At 40.7% G+C, this 24153-nt stretch overlaps 1 protein-coding gene across 1 annotated transcript in view; it reads left to right on the forward strand.

Moving 5' to 3' along the window:
• The first annotated feature begins 6932 nt into the window (after positions 1-6932).
• The window catches only part of CRYBG1 (crystallin beta-gamma domain containing 1), a 216555-nt gene continuing 199334 nt past the window's right edge, over positions 6933-24153 (forward strand). Inside the window, 1 exon segment of the mRNA XM_017878581.1 lies at positions 6933-7252. Coding sequence (XP_017734070.1) covers positions 7080-7252 — 173 coding nt within the window. The 5' untranslated portion in view covers positions 6933-7079.

The raw sequence follows: 24153 nt of genomic DNA on the forward strand, positions 1-24153 counted from the left end.
AAAAAAAAAAAAAAAAAAAAAGAATTCCCTGTTCTATCTATCAAAATGATTTATAATTTTTAAACAGATTTTTAATTCACCTAATGCAGGTAAACGCCTTTGCACCTTTTTTTTCTATTTCAACTTAGAAGTGATTTTTGTGTGTGTGGTTTTTTTTCCTGTAATGTCATCTTAGAGGTGAGGCAGCTAATTTGGGCTAAGATGTATTTTCTTATTAGGTAGCTTGAACATAATTGAATCTTTATGTAGTAGTTCAGATTTTTCATTGTTTCCATTCATTGTATATCTCTGAGGTTAAGATACAAAAAGTGCTCAAAATTGGGTTGGTTGGTTGTTGGCTTTATGTTAGGTCATTATTTTTTTTTCAACAAATATTTTATTTTATTTTATTTATTTTTTAATTATTTTATCCTGGTTTCATGGGTAACAAATATTTTTAGACAAAAACAAAATCCTAGTGCCTTAAAACAGCACTACTGCTATAGCTTATGATTCTGCTCCGAAGTCCTCATCTGGGACAGTCTCAGCTGATCTCTAATGGGCTCTTTCATGTGTCTGCAACCGGTTTGTGGCTTCATTGGGGGCTGGCTGGCTCAGCTAGCCTCACCCTTATTTCTGATGGTTGGCTCTGTTGACTGAGGATAATGGCGGGGGGTGACTTGGCCACACAGATCTCCTCATTCAGCTGCCTACTCTAGGCACACTCACATGGCAGCAAGATTGCAAGGGAAGCAAAGAGGTAAGCCCCAGGGTACAAGCATTTCTCAAGTTCTGTTTGCATTACATTTGCTAATGCTTCACTTGCCAGAGTAAGTCTCATGGCCAGCCCTGAATTAACGAGTGAAAAAATATACTTTGCTTCTTTATGGGAAAAGTATTGTGGACATTTTAATAATCTACCACAATGTCAACTTAAATTCAGATAGAAACTATAATAGAAGGTTAGAGAAAGAAAAAAAATCTGTGCAGGTTAGAGAAAGTTGGCCTCTTGGAAAAACAAGGGAAATTTTGGAATGGATCTCGGATTGCTAGATAGAGGGAGAGGAGTAAAAGGAGATGGAGGCCATCCTGGCTAACACGATGAAACCCCGTCTGTACTAAAAATACAAAAAGTTAGCCAGGCGTGGTAGCGGGCGCCTGTAGTCCCTGCTACTCTTGAGGCTGAGGCAGGAGAATGTCATGAATCCAGAAAGCGGAGCTTGCAGTGGGCCGAGATAGCGCCACTGCACTCCAGCCTGGGCGACAGAGTGAGACTCCGTCTCAGAAAAATAAAAATTAAAAAAAGACATTATAAGATAGAGGACTTGGCCTGAGCAAAAAGCTTGAACATAAGAATCATATGACTTTGGCCAAAGGGCTAATACTCTGCCCAGATACCCTTCTACACCTCCAGCTGCTGCACCTAGCCTCTGTTGAATGTAGGCTCTCCCTTACCTGCAAGACACCTAAATGTTCGTGTTACCCAGGATTTTATCTTTGTTCCTTTTTTATTCTTATTCCACACATTTGCTCTGGGGGATTTCATCCAATTTCATGGCGTCAACTCCCATCCATTCACTGATAATGTCCATATCTACATATGTAGACCTGAACTGTGATCTCTTTTTTTTTTTTTTTTTTGAGACGGAGTCTCGCTCTATCGCCCGGGCTGGAGTGCAGTGGCCGGATCTCAGCTCACTGCAAGCTCCACCTCCCGGGTTTATGCCATTCTCCTGCCTCAGCCTCCCAAGTAGCTGGGACTACAGGCGCCGCCACCTCGCCCGGCTAGTTTTTTGTGTTTTTTAGTAGAGACGGGGTTTCACCGTGTTAGCCAGGATGGTGTCGATCTCCTGACCTCGTGATCCGCCCGTCTCGGCCTCCCAAAGTGCTGGGATTACAGGCTTGAGCCACCGCGCCCGGCCAGCTGTGATCTCTAGAACCATATTTTTCAAAGAATTCTTAGACATCTCTGCCTATATAGCCACCATATCTCAATGTGTTTAAAACTTAATTTATTTTCATGACCAGAGACCCTGATCTTTCTTTCTCCTATATTTCTGGTTTTTAGTGAATGGCTTTTCTTCCATCCATTTAGCTAAGCTGGAAAACTAACCTCATAGTCATCTTTGATGGCTTCTTTCTCACTCACCACAAGTCCTGGTGATTCCATCATGTGTCTTGTGTCCATCCCCTCCTCCATTCCTACCCCACTGCCTTGGTAGAGGATCCCATCGTCTCTTACCTGACCTCTTGCACCAACCTCTTAGCTGGTCTCCCTCAAATGGTTTCACTTTCCTAGTTTCTTCCTAGTTCACTCCATCCAGGGTACTTTTTATAAAACCCAAGTTTGTTCGTGTCACTCCTCTACTTAATAATGTAAGCTGGGTCCCTAGCACTCACGAAACTAAGTCCAAACTCCTTAAAAGTGTGACTTACCAAGTGCTTACAAATCCAGTAAATCTTTACTGATGATTCCCCTTCCTCATTTCCAAACTACCAGGCTAAGTTAGTAATTTTTCTAAAGCCCCATAATGCCTTGTACATATTTCCACCGATTCTTTTAGTCTTTGATATATATCATCTATGCATGACTTATATCTGATTTTACCAGAATCACCTTCTGCCACTTTGCCCCACCCCATCCCTCTCTTCTCCAACATCACTGAGCTTCTGATTATTTCCCACCAGCAATGCATGTCCTTTCACAAGCCTGGGCCTCAGCCCATGTTGTTTACTCTTCTTGGACTGTCCGCCCTCTCTTCTTCATCTAGCAAATTCTTATGCATTAGTTAAGCTCATAAACCTGTCACCTCCCTGCTGATGACTTCCTTGAGCCAATCGGCAGAGTTAGTCATTTATTCTGTGTTCCTGTAGCCCTTTGCCCTTTCCTTGAGCAGTCACCACCGTTCACACTTTTGGCTGCCTCACCTATTTTGAATACCTCCGCTATGTTTGACAAATTTTAGCCACATGAATTCCATTTCTCTAAGGTAGAACCCCAGAAACCCAAATTTCCCTTGTAGCTAGGAAACAGTTAAATAACTTAGGCTCCTCTAATCAGATGTACCTGCAGGGAACTTTTTTGCTTGAAGTGAGCAATATATGCGCTGGTCATGGGAGTGAGGCAGGATATTAATCTTCCAGTAAGATGGATGTGAAGAAGCCTTTGATCCTTGGGGTGGCCAGTGGCAGAGCTGCTGGCATGTAGCTCATAGTGCTGAGAGATGGTAAGAGTGGTGTTTGTCAAAACAGCTACCTGGAGTGGTTGAGGATGCTTGGGCTTCAGAGCCTTGCTCTTCGGCTCTCTCGAATATTCTATGAGCCACCTAAAATCCGTTGGTAGGTTAATTTACTGCTAAAATAAGTCTGAGTGGATTCATTCTTGCAGTGACTGAAAAACAACGACTGACCCGCATTGGTTAGAACACTTACCAAGTTTTACTATTCATGTTTTCTTAAGCGTCTGTCTCTCTCACTAGATTAATCTCAGGTACTGTGTCTTATCCTTCTATGCAGAGTTCTACTTTCTTAACTGTTATAACAAATACATGTTGTCTGCCTACACTGCACCATGCGCTGTGCTAGTTATTGAGGACATAATTGAGAAAAAGAGACATGTAAAATTTTTTCTTATGAAGTGTACAATTTAAAAAATCTGTCTGTGACCAGGCATGGTGGCCCACACCTGTAATCCCAGCACTTTGGGAGGCTGAGGCAGGAGGATCACTTGAGCCCAGGAGTTCGAGACCAACCTGGGCAACACAGTGAGATCCCATCTCTTAAAAAGAGAAAAAAAATATCTGTCTGAAACATCCAACGTATCCAACTGAGTGAGTACACCAATTCTTTTGATTACTTACTTCACTTACTGGAGATTTGCATCTGGAAAATATAAGGATAAATGAGCAATGTTGTTTAGTTTCTCTGAGGCTAATAGAAGATATAGAAATGTAAACCAGTTCAATGCAACCTGAAATGTGTGATAACAAAAATATGTTCCTAATTCACTGGTGGCACAAAGGAGGGGTGGAGTGAGTAATTCTGCTTGGAAAAGCCAGGAATGAAAGACTAAGTTGCTGAATGTAGAAATATTTTTGACTGTGCATAAAGATTTCTTCTTGTCCCTTTTCCCCCTTTTCTTCTCTTCTCCTTCTTCCCTTTCCCTTTTCTTTACCATTTCTTACTGCTCCCTTTGCCCTTTAAGGTTCAATCCAAGGACCATCTTCATAGCAAATCATTACTGACCACTCCCCTTCCTTCCTTCCAAACTACCACACTAAGTTAGTAACTTTTCTAAACTCCCCTAATACCTTGTACATACCTCCACTGATTGTTTTAGCCTTTGATGTATATATACATATCAGATGATATATATATCAGATGATATGTATCAGATGATTTTTAAAATATATATATATATATTCCATGCATCTGTCATTGCCTCCTCCCCCAAGTCAGGGCCTGGCATGTAATTAGTACAGTACTCAGTAAGTTGAATAACTGTTTCTTGAGGAAGTATAAATTAAAACTGCAATGTGATACCACCACATCACCATCAGAATGGCCACAATGAAAAGGATTATTAATATCAAGAGTTGATGAAGATATTGAAAAACTGGAAATTTCAAACATGCTAGAAAGAATATAAATTGGTACAACCATTTTGGGAAACATTTTTGGCAGAATTCACTAAAGCTGAACATATGCATATTATATTACCCAAAGATTGAACTGCTGGGTATAAGTATCCAACAGAAATGAATGTGTACATCTCAGAAGGTTCATATCAGTTTTATTCATAATAGCCCCAAACTGGAAACAACCTAACATCCATCCACAATAATGGATAAATGAATTGTGGCATATTCATATCATGGAACAGTATATAATAATTTTTTTAAATGGAAAACTGCTATGGGTCAGGTGCAGGGGCTCACTTCTATAATCTCAACACTTTGGGAGGCTGAGGTGGGCAAGTCACTTGAGCTCAGGAGTTCTAGACCAGCCTAGGCAACATGGGAAAACCCAGTCTCTACAAATGTACCCCCACAAAAAAAGTTAGCTGGGTGCTGTGGTGTGTGCCTGTAGTCCTAGCTGCTCAGGAGGCTGAGGTGGGAGGATCACTTGAGCTCGGGTGGTCAAAGCTGCAGTGAGTGCAGTGAGAGGTGATGGTAACACTGTATTTCTACAGAGTGAGACCCTGTCTCAAACAAAACAAGACAAAAAACTGCTACAATATAAGCAACAATATAGATGATTTTAACCAACTGATATTGAGCAAAGCAAACCAGAAACAGAGTACATATTGTGATTTTCCACTAAAATGAAGTTCCAGAAAAGATCAAATTAATCTCCAGCAAAAGAGGACGAAATAATGATTAACTTTTACAGGTGGGAGGGGTAATGTACTGGAAGAGGACAGTAGGGAGATTTCTAAAGTTTTGAAAGTATACTATATTTTTATAATCATATATATTTACTTATTATTATTATTATTATTTGAGACATAATCTCGTTCTGTTGCCCAGGCTGGAGTGCAGTGGCACCATCTCGGCTCACTGCAACCTCTGCCTCCTGGGTTCAAGTGAATTTCATGTCTCAGCCTCCCAAGTACCTGGGATTACAGGCTTGCCTCTGCCACCACGCCCAGCTAATTTCTTTTTGTATTTTTAGTAGAGAAGGGGTTTCACCATGTTGGCCAGGTTGATCTCGAACTCCTGACCTCAAGTGATCTGCCTGCCTCGGCTTCCCAAAGTGCTGGGATTACAGGCATGAGCCACCACTACCGGCCTATAATCATATATTTAAAAGCCACATACAGAAGAATTTTCTAGGACAATGTCAACTCTCCATTAAAAAACTTTTACACCCCAACCACATAAATATGTAAAATTTGAGTTTTACCCTTATGATTTGTGCACTTTACTGTCTATAAATTACATCTTGATAAGAATGTAAATAAAAACAAATAAAAATGAATGTTCTGTGAATGAGAGAATAAACGAATGAATGAGTTGTGTTTTCCAAGAGGAAAATACTTATTACCATGGAAGAGGATCCTGTATTGCATTGAATTTTTAAGTAGTACTTAGTTCTTGCACTTTTTTTGCTCTAACGATACCCAAAATAATTGTTCATTTACTTACTTTGCTTAAGTATTAATGTCCTTTGCTATTTAGCCACGACTGTGAAGTTAAGACAAGAAAGTCATCAACAGTAATGCAGATAATGTAAATACCTTGTGGGACTGGCGTTTAGTTTACTGCGAGGGATCTATTAAGCCCTTTGGGAATTGGGGAATATGCCTAATTCCCTTCTGGCGTTTTTAATTTTTTAAATCCTTTTGTGTTTTATGAGATGTGAGTACAAATTAATTATTCAGGCTCTTGAGAGAGGAGAGGAGTTGGCAGAGTTGCCACCTGTGTTCACGAACAGGAACAGAAGCCACCAGCACATGACATTGCCCAAGTCACCCAAAGATCAGAGTGGAAGAGTCCTAATTGCTGGGCGGCCCGCCCCCGGGATGTGCCTCTCCCATCCTTCTCCAGGCGGGGCTCGCAGCTAAGCAGCGACTCATCCTATCAGCCTGTCACAGGCCAAGAGCAGCCAACAACTCCGCGGGCGACAATGGCCGCTGCACCCCAGGCGCAGTCAAAGCCCGACCGGCTCTGGGTGCCAGCTTAGAGCCTGGGATGCAGTGTCGGGAGACGCGGTGCCCAGAGCATCCAGTAGGTGTCGCTGTCCCGCGGCCGCCGCGCGCCCCGAGGGTGGGGAGCCGGGGCGTGTCTGCCTTACCTGGGGCTCCCGGCTAGCGCGCCTCACCTGGGCTCGCGCCCCTTCCCGCCCGCGCAGCGAGGGGGCGCTCTCCCGCAGCTGGGTCCCCTCCTCCGCCCCACGAGCTCCGGCTGCAGTGCTGCTCGCGCTGCGCGTGGTGCTAGTTCTGCAACCCTCTGCCGTCCCCCGCATCCGCGACGAGGGGGCGGGGTCCCACGGCGCGCTGGGAAAGTGTGGCGAGCTGGCGCCCAGGTGTGTTCTTCCACAGGGCCCGGGCGGCAGAGAGGACCGTGTCCCGGCAGTCGGAGCGGGAGGAGGACAAGACGATGCCGCTGTCCCCGCCAGCCCAGGGCGACCCCGGGGAGCCCAGCCAGTGCAGGCCCCCTAAGAAGCACACCACCTTCCACCTCTGGCGCTCCAAAAAGAAGCAGCAGCCGGCGCCGCCTGACTGTGGGGTGTTCGTTCCGCACCCGCTCCCGGCGCCTGCCGGCGAGGCCAGGTGAGCTCCTCGCCCGAGCCCTCCAGTCCCAGCTCCTTCTCCTCCTCCCGCTGCTCTGGCCCTTCGGCTCCTGACCCCGCTTGGAGGAGGGGAAAGCCCCGGGGTCTGTTTCACTCTGCAGGTTTACCTGGGTCCGGAGGGGAGCGATCGTAGCCGTTGGTGGTGACCAAGTTCCTCGCGGCTTTTGGCTCAGACCAAGCACCGGCGAGAGGAACTTGTGCGGCCTTTAGTATGACTGCAAAGTCTTCTTGCAGGAGCCTCCCGCATCAGCCTGCTAACCAGAGCGGCGGGGAGTGAGGGTTGTTACCGTCGGAAGTGATGGTGGGAACTCTTCTTTGGGGTTAGGCACTATTTTTGAGCTAGTGCCTTTATCGTAAAGCTCTTTATTGTGAATATCTGTCAGATCTGTGCTCTTACAGATGTTATACCCCCATTCTCCTCGCAAGATGCGAAGGGAGGAGGAAGTGGCGGGAATGGTTACCCCCATTTCATGGGTGAAGGGACTGAGACCAAAGGATAAATGGCTTCTCCCCATTGGAGCCAGTGGCAGAGCTAGGGAGCGTCTAGTTATCCAAACTGTGGTTACCGTTGTACTTTTAAATTTTTACCATGGTTTTGAAGTGGTTTTATTTTATATGTACAATTATTCAACTATACCATCAGAGTTTATGCATTCGTTGAATAATAACCAATTTGAAGTAACAGCGTATTTACATGGCTCAGAGGTGTGAAATATTTATAGTGATGGACAGTTGACAATGTCCAGTAAATCCTTCTACATGTGTTTTTAAAATACGCCCTATGAACAATGAGGGCCAGAATAAAATTGTGCAAGATTTGCATTTTAGACATATTTTTCCTTTTATATCTTTTCTTTTCTTTTCTTTTCTTTTCTTTGAGACGGAGTCTTGCTCTGTCGCCTAGGCTGGAGTGCAGTCGCACCATCTTGGCTCACTGCAAGCTCCGCCTTCCGGGTTCATGCCCTTCTCCTGCCTCAGCCTCCCCAGTAGCTGGGACTACAGGCGCCCGCCACCACGCCCGGCTAATTTTTTGTGTTTTTAGTAGAAACGTGATTTCACCGTGTTAGCCAGGATGGTCTCGGTCTCCCGACTTGGTGATCCGCCCACCTCGGCCTCCCAAAGTGTTGGGATTACAGGCGTGAGCCACCGTGCCTGGCCTGTCCTTTTATTTCTAAAAAAAAAAAAAAAAAAAAGTCAATTTTACAATCTATTTTCATTCACTTATTGTATTGAGTACCTTAGCTAAGTGCCATGTGCTGCGATATAAAAAACAATGAGAGACAGTAATAATTCTGTCATCAAAGAATTCTTAGTCTCTTGTGGATACCAAAAAGTGCAATGATAGATGCCAGCACAGAGGAGGGGATCACAGAGGCTTCCTGGAGGAGGATAGGTGAAGTGGCTTAGGCAGAAACAGGGAGGAGCAGCGAGTTCCAGGCAGGGGCGGAACTGTGCACATCACCAGCACTTAGAAGAGTGTGGCACTTCCTGAGAAGTGCAAGTGGTTGGAGCGGGAGGTCTAGGTGTGAGGGGGTAAGGGTAGGAAAGCTAAGAGAGAAGTCATTTTATTTTTCTCTCATATTTTATCATCACATTGGTAATCAGTTGTAGTAGAAATATATTACCTATGCAAACACTTACTGTGCCTATTTATAGATTATACTTTCTAACAAAATACACTACTTAATAATAATGTACACAGCATTGAAGTTATTTTCTATTACCTCAGTAAATACTTTAAACATTTCCATCGTGGTTTTCCTTGTAAGATCTAGTCTCATGATTTACTGCTTATCAAAACATAATAATATACAGCTATAGGTAATGTATTCAAATGTAAATACATTTCAGTCTAAAATTTAAAATAGGAGATTTACTTCTCTCCTTGAGTTTTTGTATTTTAGTGTAGTCTTGAAACACCTCATTTTTTCCTTCAGAACCCTGATGAACTTTGTATTAATAAATGTTCTGAAAACTAAAGGTACTGGTCTGTCTTTGGGATGTTTTCTAGTTAGATCATCTTTATAAATATTTCATGTACTTCTAAGAAAGTGTACTTCTTTCTGGTTTAAAGAGAGTGGCAAAAGCACCCTCAGATTTCTAGCCAGTCTTTGCCCAGTGTGGCTCTCTTGAGCCTCCTGACTATATCGGTTCATTTCTGTCCAGTACTTTGAAGTGATGGAATTTGGCTAGAATGTGCAGCACTCACTGTGGTTTTTGTCTCTAAATAAGGAGGAGACAGTCAGGTAACCACCCCTATTTGCTTATTTGATTAATATTATGGGAGTTTAGGTCAGATAGAAATGAATTTATTTAATTATTGAACTAATAACTCAAGTTATTTCACCTCTTAAAATCTCACTTTCTTCATCTGTAATATGGAGACAATAGGATGCTGACTCTGTAGGGTTGTCATGAATATTAAAGGAAAGTTTATGTTATTCAGTGCAAAAACTTTAACACGTTTCCAAGCATAAAGTAGAAACTCAGTAAATGCAAAAGCATCCTCGTCGTCGTCATCATCAAAGCAAAGGTCTAATGGAAGAAATGGAAAAAACAGGTTTGGATAGGGGAAAAACCAACTCTAGGAAGAGCTTCTTTTCCTCGAAAAGTTTACCAGTCCAGCTGGGTGCGGTGGCTCATGCCTCTAATCCCAATACTTTGGGAAGCCAAGGCAGACGGATCATCTGAGGTCAGGAGTTTGAGACCAGCTTGGCCAACATAGTGAAACCTCATCTTTACTAAGAATACAAAAAAATTAGCCGGGCATGGTGGCTCATGCCTGTAATCCCAGCTACTCAGGCTGAGGCAGGAGAATCCCTTGAACCCTTGAAGGTTGTGGTGAGCCGAGATCACACCATTGTACTCCAGCCTGGGCAACAAGAGTGAAACGCCATATAAAAAAAAAAAGAGAGAGGAAAAGTAAGAAAGAAAGAAAGAGAGAGAGAGAGAGAGAGAGAGAGAGAGAGAGAGAGAGAGAAAGAAAGAAAGAAAGAAAAGCTTGCCAGTCCAAAAATTATTTAAAGTTTATTAAAGTCAGATTTTTGTATTCTGCAAATATTTGTGGCTTTTGATGTAGACATTCTAATCAATTATTTCCTTATATAAAATAATTTGAACATGGCTACTTCTCTTTCCAAAATTTACTCTTAAAGTTTTTTTTTTCCAGCTTGGTTTTGGTAAACATGGTCATATGATGTTATTTTTCACAAAGATAGAGTTGCTGCCCTCCTGAGTCAGCCCCATCACCTGTCTAGTTCATAATTCTCTTGCCATTAGAGGGTCTAGTGGTGTGGTGGAAAGAGCATGGTGAGCTGTAGCCAGGCCACTTAGCAGCCACTAGTGGCACTGTCATTTACCACATTTTAAATTATACTCTGTCTTGTGAATAATGGGTTCAGAATGTGGATTCTCTACTTGGATTTAAATTCTTATTCTTCTGTTAATACTTACCATGACACCGAATCCTATCATCCTAGCAAAGTTATTAACATTTTTGTGCCACAATTTTCTCATTCACAAAATGGCAGTCATAAGATTTGTTATAAAAATAAATGAGTTAATGAATTTCAAGTGCTCAGAACAGTGGCTGAAACACAGTGATTGCTCAATCAATGGGAGTTGTTTCTCTTTTTCTTACTAGTATCTTGCCTATGCCTCCTTTTGAGTAGGAATTTTGTGTGTTTTTCTGCTATGTAATGAAAGTGGTCCCTTCTTTTTTATTTTCTCTATTCAAGCCACTTTGTGTTATTTTGTTTTTTTTTAAATATTAAAATATTTAAAATTAAAACATAAAAAGGCCAGATGGGGTGGCTCACACCTGTAATCCCAGCACTTTAGGAGGTGGAGGCGGGTGGATCATCTGAGGTCAGGAGTTCGAGACCAGCCTGGCCAACATGGTGAAACCTGTTTCTACTAAAAATACAAAAAATTAGCCAGGGGTGGTGGTGGACACCTGTAATCACAGCTACTTGGGAGGCTGAGGCAGGAAAATCCCTTGAACCTGGGAGGTGGAGGTTGCAGTGAGCCGAGATTGTGCCATTGCATTCCAGACTGGGTGACAGAGCAAGACTCTGTCTCAAAAAAACAAAACGAAACCAAAAAAAACATAAATAGAGACAGGGTCTTGCTATGTTGCCCAGGCTGGTCTCAAACTCCTAGGCTCAAGCAATCCTCCCACCTTGGCCTCCCAAAGTGCTAGGATTACAGGTGTGAGCCACCTCACGTGGCCACACTTTTTGTTATTTTGATTAGAAGTGGGTTCTGAGCTAAAGGTCAAAACAGTGAATTATTTCCATTGAGTTCTTTGTTTAAGAAACTATATATTTTTTAAAAAGCAGTGAATTAAAAAGTATTACAGTTGAACTGAATTGAACCCCACATCTAGAAGCAAACATTAATGCTCTCTGCAGGAGAGCCAAATTCAAGCAACGGATGGACCTCATAATCCTGTGAAAATCAGCCCACCTTGTTTCAGTTGGAGGAAAAGTAGAGCCAGTGTCAAGGGCAGAGCATCCTCATTGGGCAGGCAGAGATCTACCTCTGAGTGAAGGCCAGCAGCCTCAAGTTTCAGAACTATAGACAATCCCTTAGTTTTTCTGTACTCAGTGGACCTTTCCTTTCTATGAAGAGAAAACAACTAACTCCCGGTTTATATCACTAGAATGTTGTAAGGATAAACTATTGTTGTTTGGAGGTTTTTTCTTTTTTCTTCAGAGAAAGAACACTCATTTAAAAGGTTATTTGAAAACATTCTGGAACTGTGTAGAGTGTTAGTCTTCATAACTTAAAATTGATTCTTGTTTCCAGTCTTTTGTGGCTGACTTGGTGCTTGGAACTCTAAACAGGTTTAATTATTTTCTAGCATAAAATCATAGCCAGGTAAGTCTATTTTGTTTTATGTAATGTTAGATTTAAACTGGTTAGTACTGAGTTTTCCCTCTTGTTTTCCTTATACTAAAGGAAAGAGTTTTATTTTTTAGGTTTATTTTATTTCACCAGTGTAAACCAGGAATTTAAAAGTAAGTCTGCCACTTACTAGCTGTGAGCTTCTTGGGAAGTTATTTTACCCTGCTAACTTCTGTTTTATGATCTGTGACCTACCTCTTAACATTGTTTTTGAGACTTATATTTTTAAGAAAATGACTAGCCTAGTGCCTGGCAGATAACAGAAGCTCAGTAAATAGTACCTCTGAAAGCATGCCACACTCAAAGGCTAGTAGACTTTGGTGTTGGGTAGACTTAGTTTCAAATCTGCCTCTGCCATTGGGATAGATTTTTAACTTCTTTAAGTCTCAGTTTCTCCACCTGTAAAATGGAGGCAATCACACTTTTTTTTATGGAGCTCTAGTAGGATTGGATGTTATCTATGTAAAGCACCCAGCACAGGGCTTGGCTCAAAGCAAGTGCTGGGTAGAGGAAAGGTGGTGGTCAGCAGCAGGGGCTATAGTGGCAGTGATAGTTTTAAGTATTGATGTCTTTATGGTAATGGTAGTAGTATTAATACATGCATTGTTACTTTGTGAGTGGAGTAAAAAACTTCAGAAGCCCAGAAGTTGTAACCAGGTCTGTCAAGTTTTGAAGTACCTTGGAGTATTTGGATGTTCATGTTGGTCTCTAAAACGGAGACCCCTCATGCACTCTCAGTGCTTTAAGAGTCTTAACACATCTCACTGAGGAAGCCAAGGCTAAACTTTATACTTGACGTCACAGGAGTTTTTCTCGAAGTGATTTAGGGGTCTGAGTTTAGCATAGGGTAATCATTTGCTGCTTATCTCTGTCATTGTATTATTTTATCCACCCTCTATTTCTACCCTTTCCATTATAATCTACTCTCCATAATCAAGTGGCGGTGACATAAACCCTTTTGGGGACCTTTAGTAAGACCTTTGAAACTTGAGTTCACTTCGTTGTTTTGTTTTGTTTTTTTAAATATTGGGCCGGGCGTGGTGGCTCACACCTGTAATCCCAGCACTTTGGGAGGCCAAAGTGGGTGGATCACAAGGTCAGGAGACCGAGATCATCCTGGCCAACGTGGTGAAACCCTGTCTCTACTAAAAATACAAAAATTAGCCGGGCGTGGTGGCGCATGCCTGTAATCCCAGCTACTTGGGAGGTTGAGGCAGGAGAATCGCTTGAACCAGGGAGTTGGAGGTTGCAGTGAGCCAAGATTGCACCACTGTACTCCAGCCTGGGCAACAGAGCCAGACTCTGTCTTAAACAAACAAACAAAAAAACTCAAATATATATCTACTCCCTTTCTCATTAATAGTTTCGTCAGAACATATGGCTTTTGATTATAAATCTTATTTGTAGGTCAGGCATGGTGGCTCACGCCTGTAATCCCAGCATTTTGGAATGCTGAGACAGGAGGACTGCTTGTACCTGGGAGTTCAAGACAGCCTGCGCAACAAAGTCAGACCCTGCTTATACAAAAAAAAAAAAAAAAAAAAAATTAGCCAAGTGTGGTGACACACATCTGTGGTCTCAGCTACTGGGGAGGCTGAAAGTGGAAGGATCGCTTCAGCCCAGGAGTTGGAGTCTGCAGTAAGTTATGCTCTCTAGCCTGGGTAACAGAGTGAGATCTTGTCTCTAAAATAATCATAATAATAAATGAGTAAATCTTTTTTGTAAGCTGAGATAGTGAGTTGCTGCTGTAGTATTTGTCCACAATTAAAACAATGTAGTGAACATATTAGATGTTGAAATAGTTTCCAATTCCTAATAGTCATTCAAAATACACATCTTACTATGAACATTAAAAATACATACCTGGGCCAGACATGGTGGCTGACACCTGTAATCCCAGCACTTTAGGAGGTGGAGGCAGGTGGATCACTTACTTGAGGCCAGGAGTTTGAGAGCAACCTGGTCAACATAGCGAGATCCCATCTCTTAAAAAGATACACACACACACACACACACATCTGTCTTAAAGTTTGAGTTCAGCTAAGGGCTCAGTTATGTTTCAGGAATGTCCATGCAGAAGAAAAGTGATTTATGTATTCAAAATCTGTGTCTGGTCAACATGAGAAGATCATTTGAAGCTTGAATGGTGTGTTCTTCTGTGTACCTTGAAAAACTTGTCCCAAAGTGAGTTTTCAAGGTACAGGTTGTATGACTGTCTAATGCTTGTGAGGAGCTTGGCAAGAACGACCAGCAAATTGCTTACGAGTCTCATTAGCTCATTTACAGTTCCCTTAAAATGTAGCTGCATTGGGCTAACCCAAATGCCTCATCAACATACCTGTACAGATTCAAATATATGAGAAGTCTTCCCTCTAGAAAGCAAGCGCTTGCTTAATGCTGCCTTTACAGCACTGTGCATCTTCTGGATGGGTCTGTTCAGTGGAAGAGAAGCAATGACCCCTCATAACAGTGACCTAGATTGAGTTGCTAATTATTCAGCCAGTATACAGTGTACACTATAGTGTGGTTACTGAGATACTCAATAGTTTAAGAGTTTCTGCCATAATTAGTACCTCACCTACTACTTAAAAAAAAAACATAACTTAATTCATGTTTTCAAACAAAATTGAAAGCTTGAAGGAACCATATTTATAACAACAAAATGTCACTTAAAATGACGGAACCTATCAATATATTGTTACCTATGCAAGAACTCCCTTTACAGAGCTTGAAGTAATGCTAGTACTGTGACACATAATATATTTTATTCATGATTCATTTAAATGTGCTCAGAATGCTGATGGATTCATAAATATCTCATGAAAGCACAAATTTTGACAAAGTACCAGGGGGCCCAAGGACATACAAATGAGGCAGAGAATCAGAATCCATTTGCAGTGTCCCCAACCTCTCTCACTGGCATGTTATAGACAAGTAAAGGTTGCACCCGTAGCTAACACACACAAAAGGAAACACAATGAACAAGTGCCTTTTGTTTGTTATGTTCTCATAAATGGCAATTAAATGAGTAAAAGTAGGTTGGTGTTAAGCTTGGCAAAAGATACTGTGGGGAAGAAAGTTGGCTTCTGGTTGTGTTTATTGTTTGTGCCATTTCAAGCTAGCAACCCTAACTGAGTCTCAGTCATGAGAATTTAGGGTTATTCCAAAGGTAGTATCGACAGCTCAAATAAAAGATTTGGCCAACAGTTACATAAAGTCACCATGCACAGTACACCTCTTAATTTTTTTCAAATTTGTTTATAAGTAGTAGCATAAGCTCATGATAGTCTTTGGATTCCTTTTTTAATCTTTTGATTAGGATCAAGGGTCAAAATAATATGTGCTGCATATAAGATAAGAAAATAGAGGAAGCATGTGCTTTATAATAACTTCAGACCATGTTTGTGAAAACATTGTTTTCCGTCAAGATTTGGATTGAGAGATGCAGTTTATTCAATGTGCACTATGTATCAGACACTGTTCTAAGTGCTTTACAAATATTAACCCACTACAGTTAATTCATAACTTTCCTCAGAGGTAGGCACTGTTATTAGTCCCATCCGGAGGAAAAATGAGGCACAGAGGGGTATGATTATTTGGTCAAAGTCACAGAGCTCATAAGAGTGAGGCTGAGATTCTCCAACTGGTGGTCTTGAGTCTTTATGGTTAATCACTGCAGGTTAATCACTGCAAGTTAATCACTGTGGTTAATGCTGCTTTCTTTATATTCTTATATGAGTTCATTTAGCCTCCAGATCTCACAAGTAGAAATTAAAATACAGATGGGAAATCAAATTAAGTTTTTGTACTAGACAATTTCTATGTTAAGTAGTGGAGATAAAATATATTAATTAATAGAAATATAAGTTCATTAAAATCTTAGAAGAAAAAAGATTTTAAAACAGAAATTCAAAAGTATATGTTATCAATGAAAGTATCGTGTCTAGATTCTGAGTTTGGGGCTTCTGCCCAAGCTGTATCAGAAAAAGGCATTACCAAGAGGTGGATCTAGTTCGTACCCCTTCTTCTGCGCTGGCACAGGCAGTAGAATGCAAGGTCAGAGATAAGTGGTAGATGGGGGGCCCTCTAGTTGCTGCCCATGCTAAATAGGGATGGCAGAATTTCTCAAGTAGTTGCTTAAGTAGTTGCTTTACCAGTTGCTGCAGAGAGCTGCTCCTGGCTGCTCTCACTTTAGACCTCTAGAATCCCTGCTACTTGAATCCATTTGTTTTACCTCCTGACTTATTCTTGAGGATTCCCTGGCAATGAATACAGGTTCCACCTTACATTGACACTTCAAGGATTTCAAACCGTTGTGGATACTTTATCCCACTTGAAGTTTATAAGGGTTGTGTGAGATAACCCCATACCGCCATTCTGAGGATAAGGAAACTGAAGTTCATGGAAGGTAATGCAGATGGAGGAAGCAGGACTAAAACTCAGATTTTCTGACTTTTTCTTAGCAGTCTTTTTGGGTTTTCTTGCATTGCGTACTACACCTCTACTCCTGGCCTGTACCCACCTTTGACAGGAACCCAACTGACTCATCTAACTTCCTGATGACTATCCTCCTGGAAATCTTCCCTTAGTTTCATAAACCAAACAACGATGAGACTGTCTGATCTCTAGATTGAGTTACTAGTTATTCAACCGGCACCTATAGTCTGGTTATTGACATACTGGATAATTTCCGGGTTTCTACTATAATCAGTACCTCACCTACTACCCAAAAAAAGCCAATAAAATAAAATAACTCAATTCATGATTTTTTAAAAGTTAAAGCTTGCATAAGCCATATTTTATAACAACAAAATGTCACTTAAAGTGATAGAGCCTATCAGTATGATATTGTATCTATACAAGAACTCCCTTTACAAGGCTTGAAGTGATGCTGCTACTGTAACACATAATATAATTTAGTCATAATTTGTCACTTAAATGTTTTCATAATACTGATGGATTCATAAATATCTCGTGAAAGCACAGCTTGACTATTTTTGCATCTGCTGTTAGGAAAAGATATGATAGTTGAAGCAACTGTTGACATTCACACTGAAATTCAGTGTCTCTTTTATCGTACATGTCATTACAAACCTAAGAACTGGCCTTTTCAAGCCTGGGCAGAGGAGACTCACCCAGGCCTTGCCAGCCACTCTTGGCTCTGCTGCCTTGCTTCCTTCCCCACTGTTGGCTTCCTTCCCCACTATTTAGCTCCCAAAAACTAAGTGGTTATTATCAGCAAAACAAGAAAATGTAGTTACTACAAGGGTGGGATTACAGAACTATTCTCTTTTGTATTGGCTATCCAAAACAATTTTGTCTGGAGTGGACTCAATCATCAATCAGGAGTCCTACATTGGATCATACTTAGGGTTTGAAACAAGAGCACTTGTATTCCTGTGTATCAGTAAACATGTTTAAACAAGCTTGTCTAAAACTAGATTTTGGATTTCTTTCAAGATAAAAGCGAAGTAGGATTGAATGTCTGGCATTTGCTCAAATGTTTTGACCTTTACTAATTTGCATTTTGTGATTGTTGTAATCTTGCCCTGTAAAAGGTTTCAAGTACTTTGACCTAGAAGTCTTAGTAGCTAGGTGCATTGCTGGCACTTACTTGTATCCTTTCCTGTTGTTTCACTTTTATTAAAAGCTTTTTTGTATGCCCATAACCAATCACAACAGCTGATAACTGCTGATGATGTAGAGAGGCGATGTCTTCGTCATCATGCAGTTTCTTCCTACAGAGACACTGCTCAGGAATTCATGCATCAGCTTTCTCACTTACTGCAGAATTTCTGGTTGCTTTTCTGTGTATGAGCATACATTGGCTACAAATCCACTAATTTACAAAGCCAGCAGAAGTTAAACAAAGAGGAGCACCAATTTATATCTTAATGCCACTCCATAACTGATCAACAAAGAACAAAAGTGTAAGTTGGTGCAAAAGTAATTGAGGTTTTTGTCATTACTTTGTTTTTGTTATTACTTTTTGTTTTTTAGATAGGGTCTCCAGTTGCTCAGGCTGGAGCTCAATGGCACAATCTCAACTCACTGTAGCCTTGACTCCCTGGGCTCAGGTGATCCTCCCACCTCAGCCTCCTGAGTAGCTGGGACTACAGGCACATGCCACTGTGCCTGGCTAATTTTTGTATTTTTAATAGAGATGGGATTTGGCCATGTTGGCCAGGCTGCTCTCAAACTCCTGACCTCAGGTGATACACCCACCTTGGCCTCCCAAAATTTTGGGATTACAGGCGTGAGCCACCGTGCCTGGCCTTTTGTCATTACTTTTAATGGCAAAAACTGCAATAACTTTTGCACCAACCTAATAACAACAGTTGGGTTTGGGCATGTTTACTGAGAAAAATGGATGTGGCGTGTGGGAATGAAGGAAAAGGATTATTTTTGGCCAGATAATTCTCAATCTCTCCTATAAACTAAATAAACATAAGGAACTTTTGTCAAGTATATATAAGACAAGGGACATGAACAATTCCTTATTATGTGACAGTTGCTTTCATATCAGTGTATCTCATTTAATCTTCATAGTAACTGTGCCAAATAGGTATTTCTACCTTCATGTTTGTAACTGAGAAGACAAGACCTGAAAGTAGTATTTTAGCTAATAAATGACAGAGCAGTATTTGAAATACTTCTTTCTGTCTCTAAACCTCAAAATATTTTCACCACACCATGAAAAAACTAAAGCTCATTGAATGAGTAGTTGGTAGAGGTTGTGTGTGTACAGGGGAGGTAACTAGCTGATGAATAAAGCTTCCCGTAGAAATGTAGGTGCCCATTTACTCTCAGAGCTATCTTCCTGAGCAGGGAAGCATTTCCTCCTTTTGATTATGTGCACCCAACCTGGTCCCATTGTTCAGAAGGGTATCCAGGAACAAAGAATTCATATGCCCTATAAAGTTAATGGTGCATTCTTGTCTTCCTGGGAACCCCTGACTTGAAATGATCTGTGACTCAGTTCCTGAAGTGTTAACTAAACCTGTTGCACCTGATTTCCAATCTAGCCACAAGGTCTTAGTACCTGCTACTGGGATGATTCACTGAGTGTGTAAAGGAACTAAGGTGACAAATGTTGAGGATTTTTCACTCTGCGTAAAGGTCACAACCCCAAAAGAGGAAAGAAAATGTTGGTGACCCAAATTTCAAATTCATAGGTGATACTGTTGGCATGAAAGATGTAGATCTAGAGACTTGATGTAAAAGGATTATGAAAACCTTGTAAGTAATCTTTGTCTTTATAAGAACTAGTAAAATTGTCTTTAGTGCCCATTTCTCTCAAAACTGAGTTTTATTTTGATTTTTATGTATGTGAGAGAGTTTTAAAATTATGTTTAAGAATGTTCATTAGTTTCTATGAATATTATTGTATATGCAGAGCTAACTTCTCTGTCAGTAGGTCATAGAAAAGAGTAACTTTCTGTTTCCATTTTACTAGACTGGACATTTATATGCTCTGGTATTTAGATTACATGTTGTTGGCTTAAAGCCTAAATGATTATAGTCATTAATACTGTTCGTTTTCCAAAGTACAACTAGAAATTTGCTACTTTATCTTAAACCACGCTTTTATTATAGACTTTCTCTAATTTTAGAAACAATTACCCAGTGATAATGGTAATTGAAGCAGAAGGTTTGCTTCTTTTATGTGTGACTGTACCGGAGCAGATGTTACTTCTCTCCAAAGTGGTCTTGATGTGTGGTTTTCAGTGACTGTGTTTGTCACACTCAGAAAGGTAAGTAAGTGTGACATGGAAACTGCACTAGTCTAATTCATTTATTAAACAAACACTTATAGACATCTGCTATATGTGAGGCCCTGGTGTGTGGGCTGGCAAACCAGTTCAAGTTCTATGGTTGGCAAATTGAGTCTCACTCCCCTATCTTCTAGAGAAGCCGTAATATTCACCATTAAAATGATAAAAAGTTACTACACTTACCGCTATCATAAAGAAGAGAAAATATTCAAATATACATAAGACAGCCTGGCACGGTGGCTCACACCTGTAATCCCAGCACAATGGGAGGCTAAGGTGGAAGGATTGCTTGAAGCCAGGAGTTCGAGACCAGTCTGGCCAACATAGGAAGACTATGTCTCTTAAAAAAAATAAAAAAATTAACTGGGCAGGGTGGCATGCACCTGTAGTCCCAGCTACTTGGGAGGCTGAGGTGGGAGGGTTGCTTGAGGCCAAGAGTTCAAGGCTGCAGTGAGCTGTGATCATGCCATTGCACTCCAGCCTGGGCAACAGAGCAAGACGTCTTGCTAAAAACAAACAAATATGCTCAAGACAGAGGCTGAGCGATAAAAAACTTAACCCCCATAGAGGGTGAATAATTTATATTTCTTGAGTGTAATTGTTACTGCTAAAGGAATTCCAGAGAACACTTGATGATGTTAGTGTATAGAAATTCTCTAAATGGATGGTTCTACTTATATCTATGATCTAAAGATATACATATAGATATATATGTTTGTATATATAGACACATTCATACATATATACACATACATACATTCTAGCACTAAGTTCTTTACTGATATAAGTACTCAGTGCTAGACTACCTACTTAGTAAATTAAACATGTACTTACAACATCAGCAAAGCAGGAATAAGAGAGAAAAAAAAAGCCAAAATACACCTGAAAGTTCTGTGTTATTTTCAGATATTAAATTTTGTTGTAGGGTTTAGAATTGATTTTATTTTGAATGACATATTGAGGTGGGGGAGGCATAACCTTTTTGATGATTAATGTTTCTAAAGATAATGATACAGACCTCTGTATATACCTTGTTTAAAGAGCATTGTGGCCAGGCATGGTGGCTTATGCGTATAATCACAACACCTTGGGGAGGCTGAGGCAGGAGGATCACTTGAGGCTAAAATTTGAGACCAGCCTGGACAACATAGTGAGACCCTGTCTCCATAAAAAACATTTTGAAATTAGACAGGTGTGGTGGCATGTGCCTGTAGTCCCAACTACTCGAAAGGCTGAGGCAGGAGGATTGCTTGAGCCCAGGAGTTCAAAGCTGCAGTGAGCTGTGATTAAGCCACTGCCCTCCGGCCTGGAAGGCAGAGTGAGGCCCTGTCTTTAAGTAAATAAGTAAGTAAGTAAGTAAATAAATAAATAAATAAATAAATAAGTAAATAGAAGAGAACATTGGCAGGGGTTAGGGTGGAGGTGGGAGAAAAAGTATGATGTGAACTGTGGAAGGTAATAGAGAAATATGCCCCATTTATTCTTGTGTTCATCTCATGAGTCAGATTCCAGGCCCAAAGGTACCACTTTATCTTCCTTAAAGAGGCTCAATTGGTTAGCATCACTTGTTAAATGTCCTGTCCACTTCTGTGGAAGTGGTCGGATCGGTGAACATCTCCAGTAACTGTTCTTTTATGGTTTGAGACTCCAGTTTTATTTTTTGATACATTTATTTTTTGATACACTTGGCTTAGCTACTTTGGAGGCTTCACTATATTGAGTAGTTCCCCTTCACCCATGGGGGTGTATATACCAAGACTCCCTGTGGATTTCTGAAACTGTTGATAGCACTGAACCCTCTATGTGTGTTTTTTCCTACATACGTGTACCTGTGATAAAGCTAAATTTATGAATTAGGCACAGTAAGAGATTAACAACAGTAAGTAATAAGATAGAACAATTATAACAATATACTATGATAAAAGTTGCATAAATATGGCATTTCTCTGTCTCTGTGTCAAAATATCTTATTGTATGTAAGATTTTTGGACCACGGTTGACTGTGAATGACTGAAACCATGCATAAGGGAGGACTGCTATAGTTATAATAATTCACAATCTCACTATCTATGGATTACACTATTAACATTGTGTTCCTTTTTGGTACATATTTTCATATAGCTTATCAGTAAAGATGAAATTATAGAGCGAGTAATTTAGATGGCTTTTGTATCTTGTTTTGTTTTTCATTTCACATTTTATCATAAGCCTCTCCCTACTTCGTTAAAACATGTGAAATAATTTCCTTACTCATTCCCCTCTGTGTAAAACCTTTATCCACATCTTGAACCTCAGTCTCTGGATATTCTCTATTTGTTTTTCCAGACCCACTCTCCACCCTCCTCTGTGCTCAGAGGCTGTGTTTAATGACTACATGAACCTAGCTCTTTGTCCTATGGCTTCTGTAACGGTTAGGTTCTGCCAATGGGAAGCTCTGGAGGAGAGGGCAGGTGTGGGAGGTCAAGCTGAAGTTAGGTAGTGGTTTTGTTACTTTGCAGAAGGCCACAGCTTCTGATGGGTTGACCTCTTCTATAGCTCAGATCTTGCCAGTTCCAGTACTCATTCCCTCCCCTTGCCTTTATGCTTAGGGGTAGTAGTGGCTTCCTGCCATTGGGAGCCCTGGTCTGCTTACCATTCCTTACTGGTTTTCCCTTACCTGTCCATATCTTGTACCTAGTCAGTTATTTAAACACTTCTCAATTATCTCTTTGTGTGTACCGTCGGTTCTCTGCTGAGAACCTGGCTGACATCTGAATCCAAGTGGTACGCTCTTTATGTTTTAGGTTTGGGGCTTTGTACTGCAGAAGGATAAAAGACAGTTCAGGATTAGGTAAGAGAGTTAAATTAGTTCAGGTCTGAGCTGGTGTTAGTGAAAAATGGCATAGCCTAAATTAAATTACACTTAAGAGATGTAAGCAAATTATTTCTGGAACAGGGAAAAAGGAGCAATCAATTCTTGCAAGCACTGTATTGAACACCTGCACTTAAAAGGCAAGCAGGATACCTTCCCTGCCAAATGTTTCCAGTTCTCTTGTTTTATTTGGATAACATCAGTTCAATTGTTTCATTTTCCTTTTCATCTTGGGCTCTCATGACTAATTCACTTCTGCTTTTCCTCCTGGTTTCTGGGCAGTTTGCATATCCGTACATACAGTCCTCTATCTCCACTTGGATAGTCCTTCTTCATCCATGTGTTGCCCCCTTGTAGAAAGCACCCTCAGGGTTTTGTGAACTCAATGGATACCACGTTTTTGGCATACTCCCTTATACGAACAATAACCCTTTTCTTCCTTAAAGGAGACATAAAGCATGTAGCAAAAAGCTAACTTCATTCCGTTTTGCTTCAGCTCTAGATCTGAGTCATGACTTTTAAAAACAAATGCCAAAGCAGTCATCAGACTTACTAGGGGTTGTTAATACTTCACAGGTCTTTTAAATTCAATACATGTAATGGAAGAATGTCAGTGTTTTCTGTGATTACCAAGTTATCACTGACAGAATCTCTGACTGAGAGAATATTAAGACTTATTCCATGACTCATTGTGTTACTCATAAGTCCCAGTATTATATATATAATATTATATACTATTTTTTTTTTTTTTTCATTTGCAGTCCTGTCCATATTTAATATTAATTTTATCTATTTTATTTTAAATATGTCTGTTGATCAGATATTCACATTATATTTCATGCTCTTAGAAATGTGAATTACTCTTAGTGTACCCTACCACAGGTATAAATAAGTATAATTTACTTAAAATTCAGTATATGAAATTTCCATCATTTACCAATGACCATTGATGGCAGAAAAGATAAAAACAGAAATTTACTGGTATAGAAATGAGAGGACTTGGGTTTTAATTTTAGATTTCTCAGTTACAAATTAGGTGACTTTGAGCAAATTACCTAAATTCTTTGTGCTTCAGGGTATTTTTCCATGAAACAGGGATAACACCAATCTCCCTGCTCCCTAACCAGCCTGTTGAGTGGCTCCCTTGAAGCCATGTGTGAGAGCATGGTGAGGAGTGGGAGGCCTCAGGCTTAGGGGAGCCCTGTCACCCCCCGGTCGTCCCTCACACAGCTCTCACCACTTCTTTTCTGGAAGCCTTGAGCATTCTTTTCCTTCTTCCTGTGGTCTTCCCAGAGGTGAGTAGACAGAGGGCGGGATTCACTTTCCCCTACCTTTTGTCCATTCTAA

Source organism: Rhinopithecus bieti, unplaced genomic scaffold (assembly GCF_001698545.2).
Source record: "Rhinopithecus bieti isolate Rb0 unplaced genomic scaffold, ASM169854v2 scaffold_10614, whole genome shotgun sequence".
NCBI classification, from domain to species: Eukaryota; Metazoa; Chordata; class Mammalia; order Primates; family Cercopithecidae; genus Rhinopithecus; species Rhinopithecus bieti.